Source organism: Anser cygnoides, chromosome 4 (assembly GCF_040182565.1).
Source record: "Anser cygnoides isolate HZ-2024a breed goose chromosome 4, Taihu_goose_T2T_genome, whole genome shotgun sequence".
In the NCBI taxonomy this organism is placed as follows: domain Eukaryota; kingdom Metazoa; phylum Chordata; class Aves; order Anseriformes; family Anatidae; genus Anser; species Anser cygnoides.
In genome coordinates, this window is record NC_089876.1 from 46,673,574 (window position 1) to 46,697,191 (window position 23,618).

The window sequence follows — 23,618 nt, forward strand, 5'->3', positions numbered from 1 at the left end:
AGACAAATGCTATTCCACTTGCTACTGCTTTGCTTTCCAATGAGCAGATACTGGAAGTATTTCTCTAGACAGCTTTGCTCTTAGTTTGAGCTAATACAACTCCACAATGCTGCCAGAAGGAATGTTCGTGTCCCTGCCCTTGTGTCACAACATTAGTGCCTATGTATCTAGATCAGCCAGCTAAAAAACCCTCTCTTGATGGGTTACTTGGCATCTGGATCAAATCCTCAACTCATCACATAGATGTTAAAGACTGAGCCATCTCAGGAGAGGTCTTGAGATGTACAAATGGGCTGAAGGAACATTGTGACCACTCCCTCTTCACAATAGTATGGATGTAGATCATCTCTCAACTGTCATGAAACTACGATTGCAATGAAACAGAACAAATAAACCATGATTCTAAAAAGCAATTCCTTTGCTTTAGTACTACTCTGAGGAACTACACCAGTTTCTGTGCCTGTTCGGAAGTTGGACTGAGTGGAAACAGTGTTGAAACCAGAGGAAAAGCCAAAAGATTTATACACACTTAAAGCTCAGCAGTAATAACGAATAGTAGAGGAAAGACAAATGACAGCTCTAGACTGTTTTAGGTTTTACTTCAAATGTCAAAATACTAACTATTTCAAGAATGCTAACAGGTGAGCTGAAAACAGATCATGGTTTCATTCTTCTGTTCTGCTTTGAAGATCCATCTTCCATAATGTCTGAAGACAAAAAAAATCCAAGGAATAACTAAATATAAGTGAAAATTTCATCTTTTCGGGGCTTTCTCTAGAAGCCCTCCCCAATGGATTTTCTCTGTGACAGGAATAAGCTCAGAAAGTTGTCCATAATTCTGTTACACAACAAAATGTGAGGTAAAATATGCATGCCTTTTGATTCTGTGTGAACTGTCAAAGAAAATTCAGTACAAAATAAATATACTTCACTATATGCTCAACAACAACACTTTTTGTTTTTAGACACAACTAATTGTTCCACAAGTGAATTTAAACTATAAAGCTGCTTATTAGAGCAAGAGGTAATTTCACATACATAGAAAAGAAACAAAGAACAGAACACAATAACTACAATGCACTCACCAAACAGTTGTGTCTACGTGGTCTGATGAATATTGCCTATAGTCCAATTGTGCGAAGAGAGGGAAAAGTACCTGCACTCCTCCAATAGAGTGCAGGGCACTCTGGATAGAATGTGTTAAGACTGCTTTCACATCCTGACAAAAAAGAAATTTAAAAAAAAATCTCTTTGAGAAACTGTTATTAAAAGTTTGTTAGAAATAGTTCAAAATTTCTTCAATATAAAAACTGTAGTATTACCCAAAAAAAGATAAAACTACAGCCACCCTAAATGCCCAGTCTGGCTTTAGAGGCCACCTGCACTGTAGATCCTCAGATGAATATATAGCAGGTGGCTTTCAAACTCTGAAACAAGTCTTTAGTAATACGGAAACTCTAGAAAAAGCTTCTAGCAAATTAAAAGACTAATGCATTCAAAACATAGGGAAGAAAAGACTATCGTATCAACAGGGCAAAGGACTGGAGATAGGCAATATTTGCAGAGGACCAAAAGTATGTGACAAATTAGGAAGAAGAATGTTTCTGACTGGTTAACACAGTTTCTTAGTAATACTAACATTTTCTAGGCTGTAACCTTTATAAAAAAACCTTTTCTTAGAACTGATGTGCATCCACATTAATTCAAGAAGCAGAAACCATGCGAACACACCAGTGAGGTAAAGGTCCACTTGACTATACACACAACATTACAAACTGAAGTAGAATTATGAAACAGAGGGAAGATCAGAGAAGCTGCCTGCTCTTGTTATTTTCCTGACTGCAGGTTAAGGCAGATGTTCCAGTTCAGATAATGGTCACAGAAAAAAGTCAGGTGGCCTGACAGTATACACAGGCTTGGTAATTTCAGCAACTAATACTGACTCCTCATCACCCACATCGCTTTGAAGATTGAGGTAGTAAAGTGTTCAGCTGTGTTAGGAACTGCAAGAGGAAAAGAACTGAGATGACCCAGAGAGAAAAAAAGAAAAAAAAATACATGTATCAGCAGCTACTCCCCATCTCATCCAAATCCCTGTAAAATCTGATTTTCAGGTTTTCAAACAGAAATCATCTATATCCTCCAAATCTATGAAAATGTTGATATACCTGCAGCATGAGTGCATGTGGTGAATGAACAAAAATAGAAGGGTTATCCTTCGGGGATGACTCTAGACAGAGCTGTGCATCTGTAGCCCTTGGATTGTACATAAAAGCAATAGCACTGGATAGTTTGCCATCATACAGCAACAATTTGTGATGTTCATCAAGGAAGAGATCACTTTCTGCCTTGAATTTGAACGTTCCCTGGAATGAGAAGCAGGGTTGAAGAAGAGAAAAGGAAAAAAATTAGATCATATACACTGAAGATACAGTTTTGAACACAATTATTAACAGAAAATGGCATTGTTTCTTAATCAATTTTACAGAATTAGAACTGCAAGATTTCTTTTTTGACCCCTGAAGACTGACATTGCCAAAATGGTAGATAATGTAAAAGAAAGACATTAGCTAAGAAACAGAATGACAGTCAACAATGTTCACTCAGAAGGAACTAATAATTGAGGAACAGACAGAATAGGAACCATCTTTTCAGCGTATGTTTGTACAGCTGCTGGGGAATAACAGTCTTCAATTAGTACCCCTCAGGGCTGTGACAAAACAAATAATAAATCACTGCAACAAAACTAATCTTCAGCATTAACTTTACACATTAAGAAAAACTGACTAGCAAAATCAACTACAACTCTACTTTCCTAAAACAAATACATAATACTTGATCTAGTTTTCAGCCTCAGTGAGGAAGTTAACCTAGCCAGAGAAAAGTGTTGTTATCCCTCTCCCAACCACCAACACAGAAATGTTGAGATGTAAACAAGAACCCATTTAAATAACTGAATTAATGTTTACTTGTAGTTTGTAAGAAGATACGTAGGCGTTTACGGAAAAAAAAGTGGAACAGTTTAATAAAAAGATCACATGGTAAGAATATTATCAGAGACGCATAGAGGTGTCACAACATTCTTAAAATCCACCATAAAGAACATTACCAGAATTACACTTTGGGAGCTTTATAGTCAATTCCACACTACCTTATATCCCAGACCAAGCTGATAAATGGCAAAGATCTGAGCAGCATTGAGAGCCTCACTAAAAAGGTAAACAGATGTCATTTGTCCACAAAACACTCGATTGGCATCTGCTGTTTCTGAAGAGCCCAGGAAACATTTGTCAAATGTCTGAAAAGGAAACAGGGTTTAAATTAAGCTAAAAAGTAAATTATGCAAATAATATAGGTTATTATTTTTATATTAAAAAAAATCTCGGGGTCTTAGCAGAAACAAATATTAGGTTTTTAGATGTTTAAGCAGAATCTACTCGCTTACCAAAGAGTTACTATTGATTTTATTTTAACCTTTTTTTTTAAATGCATAAAATAGGGGAAGTTTATTTAAAAAAAGGGAATAAAATGGTAAAGGACAACTATTTGATCCATCAAAACGATCAACTACAGATGCTGGTATACAGAGATTACTTACATCACTGGTGTTGACAAACCACGTTATTTCTCCATAAGATGCCAGCTCCCCATTCACGTAACATCGAAGCTCACTATTCTTCCAGCGGTTATAGATGTGCACAATAGTAACCATATACCACTAAACAATAAGAAAACAATTTATAAAATTCTATAGGCCCTGAATGTAGCTCAATCATTAAAGTGGGGCATGCTACAACAAATTCAACAGTTTCTTTGAATTAAGATTGAAAGTTTTACGTTAAGTAAAAAAAGACGACATCATTGGTGAGTTTTCCTGCACAGCTCTATCAAAGGATAATCTATTTTTCCACAAAAAGTAGACACAGCTTAAAAGCTTAAAAGATATTTATGGCATAAAACTCAAAAAAAAAATCATGACAACGTAGAAACATTTATACTGAAACCACTATGTAAATAAGTTCTAAGCTGGGTTACACTTAGAATGATGGACTACTGTAAATGTTGTCATTCCAAAAAGCAAGGATGGCTCCAGACTTAAAAGACTTTCAAAGGCTGTACATGTCAAATTGTCACAAACAGAATCCATATTTACAACAAGGGATTACTGATAAGAAATTCCTGAGGAGGCCTGCTGTACCACAAAATGTTTACACCAGTTGCTCCAGAAACATTAGCAGAATTTCTAACTGAAAATGAAAACATTTTCAACAGAGCATAATACTGCTTAATAGACAAGCAGGTCTTGAACCTTAACAATAGAATCAACTCATATTTTAATTCTTACATTTAAAAAGATTTATAGAGAAAGTTCCAAATGTAAGGGGATATGTTCTGGACAATTCAATGAACATGACATATAAAAGATTAACTCAATGAATCTGTTGTTTTCCAACCTGTAAAAAGAGCAAACTCCTAGTAAGTGCCCTGGTTTGGTAAAGAAAAATACATATGGGTTAGTAAACACTTTCTAAAATAACACTGCATTTGTCCACACTGAGTATTAAGCAATGACCGAAAGATGAGCCTTCGCAAAACACTTGTGGAAAAGAAGAGAAAGTCTGGAGACAGGAGGAAACACAGTATAAACACAGAAAAAAAAAAAAAGAGGACTAGACTTCTCAGAGAAATCACACAAGCTTCAAAAACTCATAAAACCTCTGGTAAACTGCATTTTCTAGCTTTTTCTTATGTATATCATAAGTAAAATTTAAAAGAAATACGAATTCAGAACAAAAATTCATTTTGCTCATTCCAGCGTAAATATTCTTCTGCAGAAGGGTGAACCTAATAAATAACAACACCAGTCCCTCTAGGATACCTTTCTAGAGACACATTCTACAAATATAACACCTAGTTACACATGTACCTAGTTAACTCCTAATTACACATGTGTAAACACATGCACATTTTTGTAATTCATGAAATCCGTTTCAAAGATTTTACTGTTTTTTACTCACCTTCTGTGGCTTGAAGTCAAATTTTACACAATGCTGAAAACCTTTTCCCTTTGATTTTATGGATGTTACAATCAAGCAGCCTCCAACAAAGTGAGCAGAATAGCCAAGTCCTTTGTTCGTTCGAAAACTATCAAATTAGAACAAAGTCAGCATTGTGCATAGATGGAAACAAACTGTTGAACAAATAGTATTAATTGGATATCAGAAATATGGTTTTTATGTTAATACTCACCAATATAAGTAAGGCTTATCCTTGTCCACATTGATATTATTTACAGGATCCATTCTCAACCAAGTGTGAAAAGTAAATCCATTCTGGTAGGGCCACTTGGCTATAGGAGGTAATGCAATAGCCTAAAAAAAAGTAAAGTTGTTCATGTAGAATGATGAACATCGTGATACAAAGAATATACAGTTTAAGACATACATTACAGATGTGTACATGACCACTGTGTATTGTTCCTCTAACCAAAAAAAATCTGGCCTAACTTCCATACTTTTTTTTGTACACCATTCTTTGTACTCCATTGTTAAATATTTATTAAATCTAAATATTTAAAAACTGGTCTTTATATCTCAAATAAGACTATCAATAGTAAGCCATGCTTCAAAATTTAAATGCTTCGGTGGAATCATTACAGCATAAAAACTCCTCAAAATGTAAATTCAAGATTTGTTTTTGTGGTAGCCTATCAGAATAAACAAATTTATAAACTTATTTTCACATAGTGTTGGCAGTCAGGAAAATAATTGATTATGAAAAGAAGTAGGCCACAAAAAAAAAAAAGAAGCATTTATGAATTTATATAAGAATTTATTTATTTATTAACAAATTGTTTTCTTTCTTGAAATTCACATCCAGACAGCCTTCCAGTTAGGATGTGACAGTCTTATAAATCTCCTTAAAAGAAAGGTGATACAATCCCCAGCCAAAATCCTGATATCAAGCACTGTATAAACAGTAGCTTAAAAGCTCCTAAATTATAAACTGTGCAGCTGGGCCCTTTGTTTCAGACAGCTGAGTTCTGTTGTATATTTTTTCTTTAACATTACCACCAACTTTCTTGCAACGCACACTTCAACTAAGACTGCCATAACTCTGATCAAAGACGCTGTCCAGGTGATCAATGCCAATGAACAAAAAACAAAGAACTTGAGTGTCATCAAACTCTCATGCTCCATTCAGCTATCCTTGACCAAATAAAATGCTATAAATCCTTCACTATATACCAGCTAATTAATCAAATTGCATGTCTTTGAGGCCAACGTTTGGGACCTGGTAGTACTATCATTTGGTTTAAATCGCAATGGATTTTGGAGTATTTTATTAAATACTTAATATCTAAGACTTCTCGATTTAAAAATAAATGACAATATTGACATTGGAATTATTGAAGCAGCCCAATATAGTTCAGGCATTCAATAAAGTTATCAGACATTAAATGCAAGAATAGTACATTAACAGCCAAAACAAATAGAAACATGTCTATTGCCAAGTTCCATTGTATGTGAAACATAGTAAGTGCAGCAGCACTCTTCTAGTAGTCCACATTTTTCAATTTCAAAAGTTTTCATTCCAAAGAAGGACATTATGTCATCAAGTTGGTAACGTTTACTGTCAAGCCACCAAGGCACAAAGGTAATGGGTTGTGTGAAGAACATTGCATAGAGTCATCTGATAAATTGGTTTCTGAATTAACCATGAAGTTATGAACATACCATTTCATCCTACAATTTTAGGAGCAAAAGCACTGACACTTCTCAGAGTAGTCAGGCTGTACAGCATTTTCCAACTAGCTCGTTAGTTTCAAATTCTTTTTCCATGTAAACAGTATAAAAATTTAATATGAAGTCATCTGAACAATTATCTTAAAAGCTAACCACTGCTAAATCTAACCATCTTTCAGTAGCATTCAACCTAAACATATCTAAGATCCACATCTTCTCAGAGAATTATTAGGCACAGCACATAAGTCATATAATCTGATTGCTAGAAATATAACAAATGGCACAAGTATGGCCATACTTTCTGTGGTTTCACTAGCAAAGGTTTCTAGATGTAAGGCACTCTCCGCACATACTGGATACTAACACAAGCACCATTACCACAGTAACACAGAGCAATAAGCATGCAGATTCCCCAGAATCTCCTTGCAACAAGACATAACTAAACTACTCAAGGCAGGTGAAAAAAACTCATCTATATCCATTCTTTATGTAATACTATTTGTCCTTCCGTAGTGATAATGCACTTTAGTTATAAACATAATTTAGTTGAGTGTAAAATAGGTGTCAGGCAGAGAAAAACTCAATTTCTGTTGAGTCTACCTCTATGACAATGACAGACGAGCCAAAAGAAGGACAGGAGTCTAAACAGCCAGTGGTAGTAACAGAACAACAAATGAACAAATGACTTAAAATATCCACATACTGCAGCACTTTTTCCTGGAAAGTTGAAGAAGGCATCAGGTCCGTATTTCTGAGGCATGTGTTTTAACACAGACAACAACTTCCCAGCGTGTGGTGGCTGACAAAAAGAATTATTGCATTTGTAAATAAATGAAACACACCAATAAGGAAAGACTATACACATACAAAAAATAATTGACACATTTTAAAGCTTTGCCCATGGTTAAATAATACTCTGCTGCAACATTTAGCATTTTCAATAAACAACATTAAGAGAGAGTCATGGATACCTTCACACAGTACGCAGTAGGTGCACTGAAATGTAATTAATTGCATAACTAAATTAAGGACTTAAAGGCCATAGCCACTGTCATCCAGCGTAGACTAACATAACCCTGAATGCTGGGTACTACCTCTGCCTGCTGATGCCCTTCAGCATTACCATTTGGGTGGATTTGCAGTGAGCTAAAGTAAATTAACTGATCCAGATGAAAACTAGTTCGGGAAAAACAAATGCAAAGCAATTCTCAGTTAGAGCAGTCTTGGATTATGGGTGCAGGAAACCTGTGCCAGCATAAGCAAGATGTGCAAAACCTCACAAGAGGGAGAAGGAAGAAATCAGCAGGCAGGTTTATTTTCATTAGGATTACAGTCATGTACTAGATTAAAGAGACTGTGGTTACATATATCCCTTCATGTAAGTCCATGGAGAAAGGTTTAGGTCTCGAGCACCTAAACTGAATGCTCAGTTAGTGTGAATACTTCATGCTTCCCCACCAAAACCTTAATTCTGCATTAATGTTGTTGTAATACTCAGCAACTATAAACTCTAAATATGAGCTAACAACAACAGAAATCAAGCAAATAGTGGTCATAGTGACAGAACACTTGTGCATTTTCTTTTACCACTCCCTAGCTTTCCAGTAGATCTATTTCCAAACTACAATTTTACTTTTCTGATCTTTTTCTGAGTGCCCTTTTTCCCTTCTTGTAAGCAGCCACTCTGAAAATGAAGCACTGCGTGATCCATTACAAGTATCTCAGATGTACCAAAATTATAGTCAGATAAACTGCTTCATAAATCTGAATTAAAAAATTGAGGAGGAAACACTGAGATCTGTTTAAATGTCCTCAGCACCATAGAGTTCAACTAGGTAGTTTGTGTTGTAGCCAAATACTTTGTATCTTTACAGCACTGCTGATTTTAAGATTTATGGAGTTGTGCAACTCCATAGCAATGCAACTATGGCGTTTTTCTCTTCCATTCCTCTATATTTAGTCTTTAATAAAGAAAGGGAAATTAAATGCAAATAGCAGAGAGCCAGGAAATGAAAAAGTTAATGTTACAAAGACAACTTTAATTCAGCTATGGTTAAATATAATCTGTACGTTCAATTATTAAATTTAAACCCTACATAGAGTATTTTATGTGAACTAGTTATTTCAAGAGCTCCTTTTAAAATCTGTTATTTGTGCATCCAGGCTTTTATACTGAATATATTTTAATTATTTGAAGGCAACAAAAACACTGAGCTGCCTTTTGCCTACACTAAACAAGGTATTTAGAGATAACAGGAGCAGAATTAAAAGCCCAAGCAGCCAAAACAACTTAAAATTGCAGCAGAACAACAATTTGGGGGTTAAAGAAAACACATCTGGTGGTCTCCACAAGAAAAGAATCTTTAGGGAAGAAGGCTCTCAAAAGTAAGAGGGCACCCTCTTCTTCCTTTCTAGTTCACACAGAATAAGAAGAAAACACACAATAAGAATTATCAGCTAGCACTTATTTCCTTCATTTCAATTTTTGATATAAATTCTCACTTGCCTGACTAGGTAAAACTTTTCAGTCTTCAGGTAAAGATAAACAACGTGAAAATAAGAACATATAAATGTGCATATGTATGCAATTTATTTTTTCTTTTATATTTAAAAAAATAGTTTTTCCTTCAATTTCACATAACTGGAGCTATAAAAGTAAAAACGTGCATAAAAACACATGCTTAGTATTGCTATATTATTCCCAGGTGTTCAAAAAGACCAATCCAGTCAATATATCCAAAATCTAAACTTAATTTCATCACTGTTCTACTCTACATATTTTAATTGTTTTCAAGTAAAAAAGATTCCATTGATATAACAGCAGCAGGCATCCTTTATTTCCTGGTATATTTAAAAAATACTTATTTTAAGGTTATCAAACAGTCTTTTTAAGTTGGAAATGTTACGAAGAACACCAACAACACTACAAAAATGGTTTCAGGTTTGTGTTTTCTTTTACCCATCTCCCTTTTTCTCCTTGAAGTTTGCTGAAGAATAACTTGAGCTCTCGAACCGTCAAGTTATAGTTAGCCAACACACCCAGCATATCCACTAAGAGATCTGAAAGGAGAACAACAAAATAACAAAATAATAATACTTAATAAAATGCAGTGTCAAATTTCTATCACTTCATTGATAAGTAAGTGTTCCCATGAGATTTTACGTAAAAGGAACACAATTTGACTCATATACTAGGTGAAGCTGTACCTGCAATCATGTTGTCAGCTCTATCAATCCTCTTGAGCACTTGTTCAACCAGCCCCACTTCCGTGCATGCTTGTAGATTGCGTATACTTTTCTTCAGGATTGCTGTAAACATGCTCCACACCTCGGCCTGGCAGGTGACGTCGCATTTATCCAGCAATTCTACCATGCAGGTAATGCCATCTTTTTCTTGAATAATAAAGTTCATTTCCAAGTCAAAATCGCTCCCAACAAGCTTTGAGACAAAACATTAAAAAAAAACATATCAAAATAACATTCCACATTTAATTATTCAATTATCTTCTTGCAGTTATTCATTCTGCAAGGAGAAAACTATCAAACAAATAAGCTAAAAAACGTAAAATAAGATCGACATCAATCTATCAAGTCTTATTCTTCCTGTTTCAACTTCAAGATCTAACAAAGGTGCTCCAGAGGTGTCAGCTACTACCAGACAATTGCTGCAAAAGAACTTTTGGGTAGTTTATGATATGGACGTCCTGAGCTGCCCCACACAGCAGAGGAGTGAACAGATCAATGGAAGGTTCCAAGGCAGGTGAGAGAGCAAGGTCAGCTAAGATACCTTACATGGCCTAGAGTGGCCCTACAAGCTTCCCTGTGTATGTGCTTAACGCTCCTCAATAAGGCAATTCTAGCCCAAAGGAGAAATATTGCCACTTACAAACATTCAAGAGTCATTCTTGAGATACTGAATAAGGCTGGTAAAGTATTAACTGCCAATTTCATTACCAATCACAGGTATGAAAGGGAAGTAAAGGCTTGCTCTACTTGGACGAAAGTGAAACTGCAGCACTGTTTGAAGCCTTGGACTACGCTCAGGTGCTTAAATCCTGTTCTATTTCAGGTCTCCTAGATGCAGGCTTTGTTTGAACATACACCTAGTAACTAATCACATGTGCCAGGAAAGGATGTGGGACAGGGAGGGGGGAATGAATAACCTACTTCATTCTGGGATTTGTACTCAGTAAAATAAAAATAACCTCTACCCCAATCCCCACAGTCCTAAAACTTTTCTTGGACATTAGAACTATATTAAACTTAAAAACGTGCCACACTTGCCTATGACATAACAGCATACAAATAGGAATTCAGATAGAGTTGACACAAATTCAGAACTCACAACCAAAAGTATATCAGCTCCTCTCTATTCTACAAGTTTGCCTAATAAACATTATTTCTGCCATATACAGTGTTCCTTCCACAAGCTTTGTCCATTAACAGCTTCAATAATGTCACTCACCAAAATCATGCCATGTCAAAACTGCCCCAAAAATACATACACTAAGTTGCTTCTGTATTAGGTCCTACACCTTCTCTCAGCTAGGCAGGATCTGAAGATAAACTTACTCAACGAAGCAGAATATATGCTCTTCATTAACTACTGAAATTACCATACATTTTCCTCAAGTGTCTAAATCTTGTCACTTTGAAGAAGCAATCTTTGGTCTTCTGAGCATAAATCAGTACTGCCAAGCACCACAAGGAGCAGAAAAAGTTCCTGGTTTTATGACAGAATAGACAATGTCTCATGGTAACAATTTCTAAATAGTAATTTACACTTTTCCATTTTCTCCTCTCTTGGTCACGAAAAGTAATTATGCAATTTACTATCAGATGTTTCCTTAATATCAAGGGAAATCGCAGGAACCGAACGGGGAGACTTAAATTATATTCCCAGCTTCTCTATATCAACTCACCCTGTCAACTCACTCAAACAAATCTATCACGTCATTATCCCCAAGCCTCAGTTTTCCCTTTCCTTAAGATGGAGTAGAGGCCTACCTCAAGAAAGCACTGTAAGATAGAATTAAAGGCTACGTGAAAATGCTGAGCATGGATTAATTCAGGTACCTGCTGGATTAATGCAGAAGTATTACAAAACAGACGCCAAGAAAAAGGTAAACACCCCTTTAAAAGCTGAACAAAATGTTGGAGAACAGAAAAATACAAGCTATGCTTTGTTTTACACTAAATGTATCACCCTCTACAAAACTGAGGTATCCCTCAGGAAGTCAGTCTTTCTCACCATCAAGTTGAGAAACAGAGCAAACACTGCATTGTGTGTGCACACAGAACAGTTCAAAGTTAAATTCTAGCCACAAAACACCTGCTAATTCTGAACAAATTCAACTCTTTATGCGCTTGGTTTTAACTAACCAGCCACCCATCAATTATCACACCCAAACCCTACACGACTACTAGAGGCGACCTTACCTTCACCCTATAGTCTACACCACCTATCTTTCATTTTTGGCTAGATACACTATTACCGGTAACCACCCATCCAGGAAGCTGTCAAATTAGGTTTCCAATCTAATCTGCAAAAATAAGCATTCCAGCAAGTCCATTCTAGCAATAATCTGCTATGGTAGAAATAATTACTATTTTAACATTTCCTTTAAGGGAAGACGAGGAGAAAAAAAATGATGGAGAAAGCAATATACTGAAGGCACCGTGCGGTTGATGTACTATATGTATGCATACCCATTAGATACACATAAGCACACACACACCACAGTATGTCATATTAACCCTTTCTAATGGTGATTTGAAACTGATCAACCTTCAAAACACAAATTTGTTTCCAATGACAGGGATCATAATCCAGGTCCATGCATTGGCTAGTTATTATCTGAGCTGCAGTAATGGCTGTGCACAGCAAAATGTAATCTTCCCAAATGTCACAGTAAGTTATGAATATCTGAGCAGCTTAATGCACCTTACTAGCCATGAAGTGTGAGAATGTAATCTTATTACCTTTTTTATGGTTGTATTTTTTTGAATAATGTAGCCTTTGAACTGATGTATAGTCTTTCCTTGCACTTTAGCATGATTTGGTCTCTAATGTCGCACAGTACATTTTTCAAAATTCTCCAATTCAACGTATTTTAAGTCTTATGCTGAGCTGCATAAACAATCTTTATAGCAACCTACATGGTGGCATAACGTTTTCTTCCTTTGGCATGCAGAATTAAGTATAAGCTTATAGCAATGGTTTTAAAGTGCAACATTCAAAGTATTCAAATACATCTTCACAAATTTTACATTTTGCCATTTATATTTACCTTGAAAATCTCGAGCTACTGGTTTAGTTAATATATATTTTTAGTACAATGTTTCTACATTTAGCTGGCTGAAAGCAGGGAGAATATAGCCATTTTCAGAGACACACTCAGAGAATGTTTTTTTCCCCTTAACTTTAAGAACCAAACGAGAAGTCAACATAATGACATTAATTCTAAGTATGTATATAAAAAAACTACATCATTTCTAAATAGAAAAAAAAAAAAGAACATACTAGACCTCTCTTTGCCATGAACCTTTCATCTAACCTAAAATAGGAGAAGCGATCTTAGATATAAGAGAGATGGCGCACCCCATGGGCAAGCAAATTCCAAAGTAGAGTACGCAGAATATTGCTCAAAATAAATACAAACTGCATTTTCCTGAAAGACCATGATCTAGATTATGAATCCAATGTCAAGCCATTTTTAAATACTAAATATTTCAAAAGCTTGTAAGAAAATGTAAGAAAATATTTCAGTGCACTGTAACAGGAAAAAAAAAAAGGAAAAAAAATACATGTAAGACCACAATCAGCATTTATTTGTGAAAATCCAAATTGTTTATACTTGGGAGAACTACAGACCCAGATTTCCACAGTTGTACCCCAAACCTCCAAAAAAAGGCTTTACACTTCTATAGAACTTCCTCCTCCACCTGGTTACTAAAAAACCTACACAGAAAGACAAGTTTCTTTGCTCCCTGAAGTCATGGAGGAAACAACTGTTCACCATGCAAACTGTGACCTCTCTTTTTTTCCTCTCAAAGTTCATTTCATAATCTCAAAATTGCTTCTTTAGTATATCAAGACAACAGATATAGACAATGCCTATCCAATCGACAACGCCTATCCCATTCAAAAAAAAAAAAAGTCAAATAGCAAACCAATTCTATCTCAAAGGAAATTTTAAAAATTATGCTTAGCCACAAAGCTGGATGCACAAAGCTAATGACTGAAATCTATTCGAGTAAGGTCCTTACACAAGCTAAACGTTAAGAAAAACGTCATGAAGCTTAATCAGCAGCTATGTGAACAGTTAAAGATTTGATATACACCTCACATTTTCCTTCTATTTACAAAATAGCTATGTTATCCAAACAGTCCTGTTCTTACTGCCATTTTAGGCAGTTGACTCACGGTTAACAAACAAACAAACAAACAAACCACCAACCACATTTTTCAACTCTCAATGATGAAACCTGAATGCAACTTCTGGAGAATACAAACACAAAGAAGATGGATTCATTTTAGCCATTATGCTTACAATTAACAGCAACTAGCAATGAAATATTCGTTGCCTATATTTACTCTCATCTCCCACCAAAGCAGTAACCCACAACCTGGTCTCCACACCTTTGCACATGTTCAGAAACTCAAAACAAATATATGTAACATCAGAAAGACATGCCAAAGATTTGGGAAGTGTAAGAACTACAGTGTCTTTAGGGCAAGGATCTCACAGCATCATGAGTGATCCCAAGCCAGTCAAATCCCTTGGGAACACACAAAGAACACAAAGTCAGCACTGTCGGTACACATCCTGGGTACGATAAAAAGACTATTCTGATTTGGAAATGCCTCTACAGACCAGAAGCAGCAGCTGGGGAAATAACTCCAGTATTAGGTATTATCATCACTAGCAATCCATTCTCTGTCCCTCACCTCACATCTTTGTTATTGCAACACTTGGAGGCAAGAGTATACTAAAACATGAGTAAGATACTAAGAGAAGATTTGTTCTCGAAGTCTGTTGACAGTTTGGTTAATCGTATCAAACAGTGACATAAGCATGAATGTCAAGTCAGAGAGATCATGTCAAAGAGGGTTCACACCCAGAGAGGTTACAGAGAGGCAAGGAAGGAAATGAGAAAGCCTGAATGTCAACTTTTCTTTCTTCAGTGTCTTGCGAATATACCAATAATAATGCAATCAAACTAGACCAAACACAAAGAACTGTGGGGAAGATCCACTCATGAAAGGCAAGGTCATAACCTTCTGGGTAAGATGCAGAAGATTTAAAGCCATTTGCTACCTGTAGCAGTAGCTCGAAGTTGAAAGTAACATGAGACCATGAATCTGCAAGTGACCGGCAACACTTCCTCAGAAGGCAAGTTTTACTTCAGCTTCCAATCCAACACTACCCATGTCACACTCCAAAAAATGAAATAGAGGTAGTAGCTACCTCCCCTACTTTCTAAAGGAAAAAGGATGGGCTGGGGTGTGTGCGTGTGACATTTTTAAGTTTTCTTGTTAGTTATATACCTTCTCTCACTGTTGCCAAGTTCCTATGAAAACCTACACCTTCATTTACCTGGCAAATAAGAAAGGTTCATTTCAAAACAGGCACATCAGTACTGGCATTGCACAACAATATTGTGCCCACCCAAACCCAGACGTTCTGTATGATTCCATTCAATACTATTATTAACTATGAACAAACCTGCATCATTCAGGAAAAATCATCCCCATTGCTTCCCTTCATCATGATTTATGACAAATGTTCTGTATTAAACAAAATTTCAAGATTCTCCTTCGGAAAGTGTTCTAAAAGTAAATTTAATACATGCACACAAGGTGTTAAGAGTCTACTACTGCCACCTAATGTTGGATTAAGCCAGCACTAGTCTTTTTTTTTTTTAAAGAGCATCTCTCTGCACAGTATAATTCTCTTCCTCCCCAACACAGCTTTATATCAGCAGCCTATACCTCACACTCTGCCATAAAGAAAAAAATATATGTATTTCCAGGAAATAAGACTGGATAAAATTTCAAACTAGCAGAAAAGTTGACATTAAAATCACTCTCTCAACTGAAATAAATGGAAAAAAGCACAATTCCTGTCCCCATAGATGGAACACATCTGAAGCATCTTTCTGGTGGTGATGCTTACCCATGGGGTTCTCCTTGCCAAAGAAGGGGGAAAAGTTCTAAAAGGTAACAGTGCTGCCAACAATTATGCTGTTTACTATAGCTAATAATCATGTATTTATTTTCACTCTGCTTTCAAGCATTTTTATGCCAAAGTAGTCTACTAATATCAGTTCCTATGTGCAGTTGAAGCCCCAAGGGAAGCGGAACAGAGCAAAAATGAACTAGTTCTATACAATGTTTTCAAACATTAATGAAATACAAATTTTAGTTTTTGGTACTTAAATCTATTTTAAAGTACACAGCAAATAATGAAATTCAGTCTCTCAGACCATGGACTGAACTATCCCTTTATAACTGAAGCGATTAGCAGTTACATTTTCTTCCACAAAAACAAAGTTTCCTCAAGAAATCTATATCTATTTTATCATTTTGATATCCATTCAAAAACTCTTCTCAGTACAAACTATCCAGAAGTCAGATTAAAAACAAATACTATGCTCAGATTTTAAAAAGTTACAGCAACTCATAACTTTGTGCTGCCCTCTCTTCTGGAAATTCAACAACCGATTCCAAAACGCAAGTCAGAGACAAGTCCAGTACCACAAGTTTTAACCTCCTCCCAATCTGTATGGACCTGCCTAGAGGAAGGGCAACTGATACAACAAGGATTGCCAACAACAAAACACAAAACACCAGTCCTGGGGGCCCAGGAATCCATACACTGGCACAGTGGGTTCACCCAGCACATATGCAGGCCATTTGACAGGTGCAGCTACAGCCAATCTTTATCGTTTCGGAGAATAAACCAGGAGAGGGTACAAAAGTAATGCTCGATGGGCTTTTGTTCAATGCAGAACCCAGAGGGCAGCAGCCCTTCACAACTGAGGAGGCCATGCTACTGTAAGCTTTAGCTTGAATTCCTGAAGAAACAAAAGGTTACCTAGCTGATACCTTGCAAATCAATTTCAAGACAAAACTGCCTGGCAGTACACTCCAAACAGTGACTAAAAACCTATTTACAAAACCTGTCAGCTTCCTGAATTTGGCTTATATTATAGATCTCAATAGATATTAGCATAGATATAGACTATATCTCAATCCACCTGAAATTCACATCTTTCCGATTTCTGTATTAATAGCATTACATTCTGCTTCTGTTTTAATTAATTTTTTTCCCCAGTGCATCTCAACCTGTGATAGCGTTTAAGATATACAAGAAAGATATGACTCTAAGAGATGGTTTAATAATATGCAAATTCGTAGCTCCATACAGGAAATGAAATATCCTAAATTTCACATCACATCAGATTCATATATGGATTGAAAGCAAATAAATCATTTAAACCATGATACAGAGAACCTTTTTAAATTTGCATTTATCTACAGTAAATACTGCCATGTTCTTTAATAGCTTGCTAGTGCAATCTTAGCAAACTAATGATTTATGGTTGTGACATTTTAAAAATCAGAAATCTGTCATTTTATGACAGCCAGTAGGAAGTCAGCTCAAGTTACAATACTCTGAATTTAAACTCAAAGACATGAAACGCAGATAGCAAAGCACTGTACCATACCATTCATTTCATTATCCCAGGACTTGCCTTCCTACCTACATTTCTAAAAGTTACTTACCATTTTCATCTGACTTTACAAGAGTAACAAAAAAACCAGATTTTTTCAGGATCCAGACACATAACTTGGCATCCAGTACTTATCTGTTTGTCAAGTCTAGAAATATCACCCATCAGCAAACAAAAACAATCTGCTGTTTGCTTAGAGAAAAGGACTAAACCGTACCTCGGTCATCAAGCTGTGCTGGTCTGCATCCTGTCCTGTCTTAATCAAAGAAGAGGCCCAAAAGTTAGCATTAGCAATATGATTTGAATCAACAAGTCCAGAGTGGAGAACAAACATTGTGGTCTGGATGACTTTACAGAAAAAACCCTGCTTGTGTCTACCCTCATCAGTTAGGGCATTCGCATTCTAAACTGAGCATGTGCCCCTACATTATGCCCATAGTCCAAATAAGAAAAAACAGAACAACAATGACAATGTTGATATGGACATTTCAATCAGAAACTTTTAAACCATGCAAATTAACGTGCAGAAGGCCCTACTCAATTCCTTTATGCAAGATTTGAATTGTACAATTGAAAGCATGTAGGTCAACTTTCCTCTTGCATTTAGGCTCCTTCATCCTTTAACACAATGCAGATCTTGGTTGTTCTAAAAAAGTGGTAAAATGAAAGCTTTATCAAGTAGACTAAATTAAACATTTGCCTAGGATATATTTTTGAAGTGTGAAAAAATGTTTTCTTTCAGAGCAGGCAAAAGGAAAGCTGCATATTCATTTCACCACCCACTGTACTCAAGTCAACTCTAGTATAGCAAGGGCACTGGGCATGTTTCTATGGGAGAAAAGAAATGAAGGCCATATGTCCCAGGGCTTACTATTCCACAGCAAATACATAATTTGACTTCCTCTGAATTGAATAATCACCAGTCACCTAGATCAGTGGTCTCCAAAGTGGGGTGCATGCACCCCAAGGGGTGTGCAAGATGGTTATTCAGGGTGCAGGAAGTCTTTTTTGCATCATTAACAAATAAAGTTATAAAAACGTAAGAACGCTATTTTCATCTCACCTCTTTTAGTTTCTATTTTTGTGTGTTTTCTAATGCATCTAATATATTAGTACAGCAAAACAAAAATATGTTATAAATACACACATGCACAAGGGCTGCATGCTCAAGGTAGGCTGCATGCTCAAGAAAACTTGGATACTGCTACCCCAGACAGAGAACAGAAATTATATCCTGATATTTTCTACAGAAACAATACATCTGCCTGGTATTTTACAGGGGATTGTGCTAGTACGAGCAAGAAGCCACCACTCTAGTCACAGAACCTCAAGTTCCTGTCCTGCAAGCCTTAGACAAGCAATCCTTTGCATAACTTTTCGTTGAAACAGTGACTACTTCTTCATACTTACAAAGTACTTCACTAAAAACAGTGTAACAACGGAATGTTAGAGTAAAACAAGGTTGTGAGCTTATTCTAGGAAACATGATTGAATGTGTTTTGCAAGCTTGTAGAGACACAGGGATAACAAGTAGGGGGTGAAAGGCCAAAGGAAATAAAGGAAAACGAGCAAAACAGAAGATGTTCCAAACACAGGATTACAGAAGAATAGCAAAGAATAACTTTACGAGAGGAAAAAATACTGAAGCTCAGGAAGCCAAAAGAGAACACAGGATGAAGTGAGCAAGCAGTTTACTTTTAAAGCTCTGACAGGTTTTATCAGATTTAGCAACAGTAATGCTAAGTATTTCCTCTCCTACTGAAAGTCACAGCCCTCATATAGCACATGCTAGAAGCAAATGTGATGGCAGTGGAGGAGCTGGCACGCATTTCATAGCTCAACAGATCAACTGCAGGAAATTTCAGCACAACTAAAGGCACCAAGTTACAAATTACACAGAAACCAAGAACCCAGCACATCTGTTTCTGTCATTTGTGATAACACCTTGATCCAGAGCAGCTGGAAAACAGCACTTTTGCCTTCTCAGAACTGGCCAAGATGGTCTGCCACAGCTAAAGCAGACATGGGTAAGAGTTTGGGTGTAAGAAAGTTGGAATTTCACAGCAAAGAGAAACAAAAGCCACCGTGGATTCAGAGAACTAGGTTGTCAATTTAGACAGGTCAGGAATCCTCAACTTGCCGGGGCAGTAACAGTAAATGGTATGCTACAAGTATAACACTTCGGTTTCCCTGTTGCCTTTTTTTTAAACTTTCTATGGCTGTGATCAACATGGGAGAACCATGAAGATGACCCTGGCTGGAACAGAAGGCTGCCTAGAGCAGTAACTGGCCAACACTTACTCTTACCAAAAAATGACTTCCCCTCTCTAAAAATATGATGCTACTGCTGTGTTTAGAGAAGGAAAAAAAAAAAAAGTCACTGTATTACAGTTAAGTGTATTAAAACAATAAGTATATTAAAGAAGGAAAGCACAAAACTCAAGCAGGATATCAAAAGGATTAGTAGATATTTATTTTCTTACCAAACAGTGAACCAGAAATACTCCAGTGAGCTCAAAGACCCACCACCAGTGCTGTTGCTCACTTCCTCTTTTTGATTTAAGCCTTGCCCACACACAAGAAGTTCAGCCAGCACATCTGTACTACTCATGGGGGTGATATCCAGATATCTGATTATGCTTGAATAACCTCCGTCCGCTTGGGTGTTTGTAACAGCAAGAGTGCCATGGACAAAATGGTAATTTCTACTAACTATATCAGAAGGAGAAAAAGTTCACTTGGTGAAAACAGACACATTAGTAAAGCCTACATTAAAAAGACTAGCCTTTTTTTTTTTTTCCTTTCAACAGCGGTACTAAAAGCAAGGAATGAAATATGACTTTGTCACTTAAGTTTTGTTACAATTTTTAGCTTTTTCTTCCCCCAATTTGCCACATCACTGCTGTTTGCTTCTGTTTTTTCCCCTGATACAGAAGATCCTACTATTACCCCGAGGCTCTTCCCCTCACCTCCACTTGTCTCTGTCCCTTTTCTCACTATATAGGCATTGGCTGAATGGAAATTTTCTTCAAGGAACAGTTAAAACAGTAAATAAATAAATAAAAGATACAAGACAAACTATTAATGATGCATATACATCATCACTATTATTGCCTAAAAATATACCCTCCTGTTTTTCCACTTAAAATCTCTCCACTCCTCTCCTGCTAAGTGCTTCTCCAAATGACCTCCAACTGTTCTGTTGATCACCCCGTACACCAGTTCTTCTCCTTTTCCCACTTGCACAGACAACAAAGGCATTCTGACTTAGCTGTACAACACCTGCGTTGTCTTTGGCTGAGCAACTGTACCCTGCAAGTTCACACCGCAAGTTTCCCATTCCTCTAAGAGCTACATTTGAAATTAGACCTAAAACGATGGCATCCTCAATTAATAGAATTGTAAACAATCTTGTTTTTTGTTTTTTGGTTTTTTTTTTTTTTTTCTTTTTAGGTATGCAAACACCACCGACAGAAACCAATAGGTATTCTCCAGGAAACCCTGCACGAACCTCCCACATCCTGTGACCAACTACAGCTTAGACTGAAGAAGAGCAACTAGTTTTCGTGAGACAAAAGCATTTTGAATTACAGTATGAAACAAGCACCTAGCCAGTAAAGTCAGCATTTTTTAAGGTTTGACTTCTGATATTTTTAACTTAAAAAAAAATCACCAGATTTATCAAAAAAATCTGACAAAAAACACAGCACTAATGGAGTTGTTAATCTCAGCATTCCTTCACCAACACCATCATACCATGTATTTGGACTTGCAGGGTGAAAAAGCTTCTCCTGGAATTACTATAATCAAAAGGATTTAAGAATGCAAAAATATCTTCCCCACACAAATCTGTGAATGAAAACTAAAGTATTATTCACAAATGATAGTATACATAACCTTAAAAAGGCTATATCCAAATAACGTAGGAGTATGTGAAATCGTGTTTCTTAAAATGCCATTTTCCCTGCAAAAAGTGTGATTAACTGAACAGTAAATCTTGCTTCACTGAGATGGTGAAGGAAAGAACATCTGCCACTAAGAAAACCTACTCAACTTGAACACAAAGGAAATACCATTATAAAAGGAGGGGTTAATACCATGAAAACAAACACTATATTTTTAGTAAAACCTGTTCTAATCCATATCCAAATTATTTTTTTCTTTAACTGAAGAATTTATTTGTAAATGATAGAAGACTTCAGTATTTTTCATCTAAACACATAGAAAAATATCTTCAGCTTGTAAGAAACTCATGTTGATTTAAACACTAAATTTGGAGATTTATTGAAGCTTCTAACAGAGAAGCTGTTTTGTTTTCTTTCCTTCTGCTGGCACATTCTCTCTAAAGTTTTGCCACCTAAATTCATTACGATATGAAGATCACATGCACTCCTCACTGCTTATCAAATCAAGCTCTTAGTCACAATATTTTCCTCTGGCTTCCCCCACACATAGATGTTTACTTCTAAGAGAAAGAGGTTTCTCGGTACGACAAGAGAAAAAGCAAATACCACAAAAATCATGAAGCAAGAAACTCAAACAAGCTGAGTTTCTAACCGCTACCAACTACTGGCTGCCATAGCAGAAACACTAGCGTGGACATGTATAATTTCGTGTAGCTTACCAAGCTTTCCAAGTAGAAAGACAACTTTGAAGTGGTAGCTCTAACTTTATGAGATTATGTTATCATTAAAGTTGCACCAACTTTTCTATATGCTAAGCTTCTGTGTTTCTTTTCCCACCAAAGATTAAGACAAATGGCATTGCTGCAGAACTCTAGAGTTGTTAGAGTACACACATTTCTGTGAGAGGCCTATCCAAACCCTGTCGTTTCTTTTTTTCACACCACATCCTGCAACAAAGCATACAGATTACAGTATTTGTAGTTGTTCACCCCTCTGTTTCTGCACAGAAAATACATGTTAAGAAAATAATTATTCGATCACTACTGTATTTTCTGCTGCAGTTTTAGTCTTCAGAAGCTTCTTCCCAAAGCCAGAGAAATGCAGAAACAGTGAGCTTCCTCAAACCTACAGTTCCAGCCTTTTCCCACCACTTCGGAAAAAACTGTTATGGGGGAGTGAAAAAATGTTACTAACTGAAATTGACACTGCCATCTCCACATTTTCAGCTGTTTATCACTGATCCCATTATAAACTTGCCCAAGACAACCCTGGTTTCCTGCCCTGTTACCCACAGACACCTGAGGACCCCAGAGCTCTTGGACTCCTCAGCTGCTGCTACACGTGCACCGACACTGCAGTCCTTCCTGCTTCCCAATTGCCAGGCCAACAAGATACTCTGCAACCCCGAATTCAAAGCTGCTGACTGCCTCACAGAAAGAACATGGGAGCTGCACAAATTTTATGCTTCGATGTCACTGGTGATCTACCAGATAAGCTGGCACAGAATCACGGAAGTGTTTGATTACAGTGGCAACACTGCCAGATTGTCATCAGACATTTCCTTAAACAAACATTTCATCAGAAAATGTCAATTCATCAATGGCTTGCTTCATTATAAAATTCCGAAGTCAAATGGGAAAAGTAACTCACAGAAGGCTCTTAAATACTTAAACCTTAATTTCAATACTTTAAAAACTGGAAGAGTCCACAGTGCAAACTCTACTACTAAAAAGAGTTTACTCTACTTTTACTAAAAAAAACTAAAAAGCTATACTACATGCTGTTTAAGGAGGTACTACCAAAAACACTTTTTTTTTTTGATGAAGTAGGATAGTTTAGAATGGTTAAAATCAAACCTACAAACATGAGAGATTCTGCACACAAAAACATAAGTAAAAGCACAGCTGTGCAGCTCTGCTACCTGTGCTAGTTCTTCTGTGCAAGCAATCAGCTCAAGCTTCCTTCTATGCAGATAAAAAAAAAATCTGTAACGTGACTACTTGATTAACTTAAAAAGTAACCACTTCGTATTGTAAAGATTTAAAAGGGGGAAATTATCAAATTCTATGTAATATACTTCCCCCCTTTTTATTACCCACTACTATTAAGAAGCTTCATCCAATAGCCAAAGTCCTCTACAACTTTAAGCAGATGTACATGTACCTCAAACTTCTATTGCCAACACCAAATTAGTGCATTTCATTATGTATTCCCTCTTGTTCTTTTC

The 23,618-nt window shown here is 36.4% G+C and overlaps 1 protein-coding gene across 3 annotated transcripts in view; it reads right to left on the bottom strand.

The window, feature by feature from the left end:
• LRBA (LPS responsive beige-like anchor protein) overlaps positions 1-23,618 on the bottom strand; it is a 397,410-nt gene that overhangs the window by 349,036 nt on the left and 24,756 nt on the right. For all 3 annotated transcript variants that reach the window (XM_066996727.1, XM_066996728.1, XM_066996726.1), the window contains exons 3-11: positions 9,954-10,185; positions 9,706-9,806; positions 7,450-7,545; positions 5,251-5,372; positions 5,019-5,145; positions 3,599-3,718; positions 3,152-3,298; positions 2,169-2,366; positions 1,086-1,219 (exon numbers count right to left, since the gene is read on the bottom strand). In XM_066996727.1, the coding sequence (XP_066852828.1) occupies positions 1,086-1,219; positions 2,169-2,366; positions 3,152-3,298; positions 3,599-3,718; positions 5,019-5,145; positions 5,251-5,372; positions 7,450-7,545; positions 9,706-9,806; positions 9,954-10,185 (1,277 nt within the window). The remainder of the gene's footprint in view (positions 1-1,085; positions 1,220-2,168; positions 2,367-3,151; positions 3,299-3,598; positions 3,719-5,018; positions 5,146-5,250; positions 5,373-7,449; positions 7,546-9,705; positions 9,807-9,953; positions 10,186-23,618) is intronic.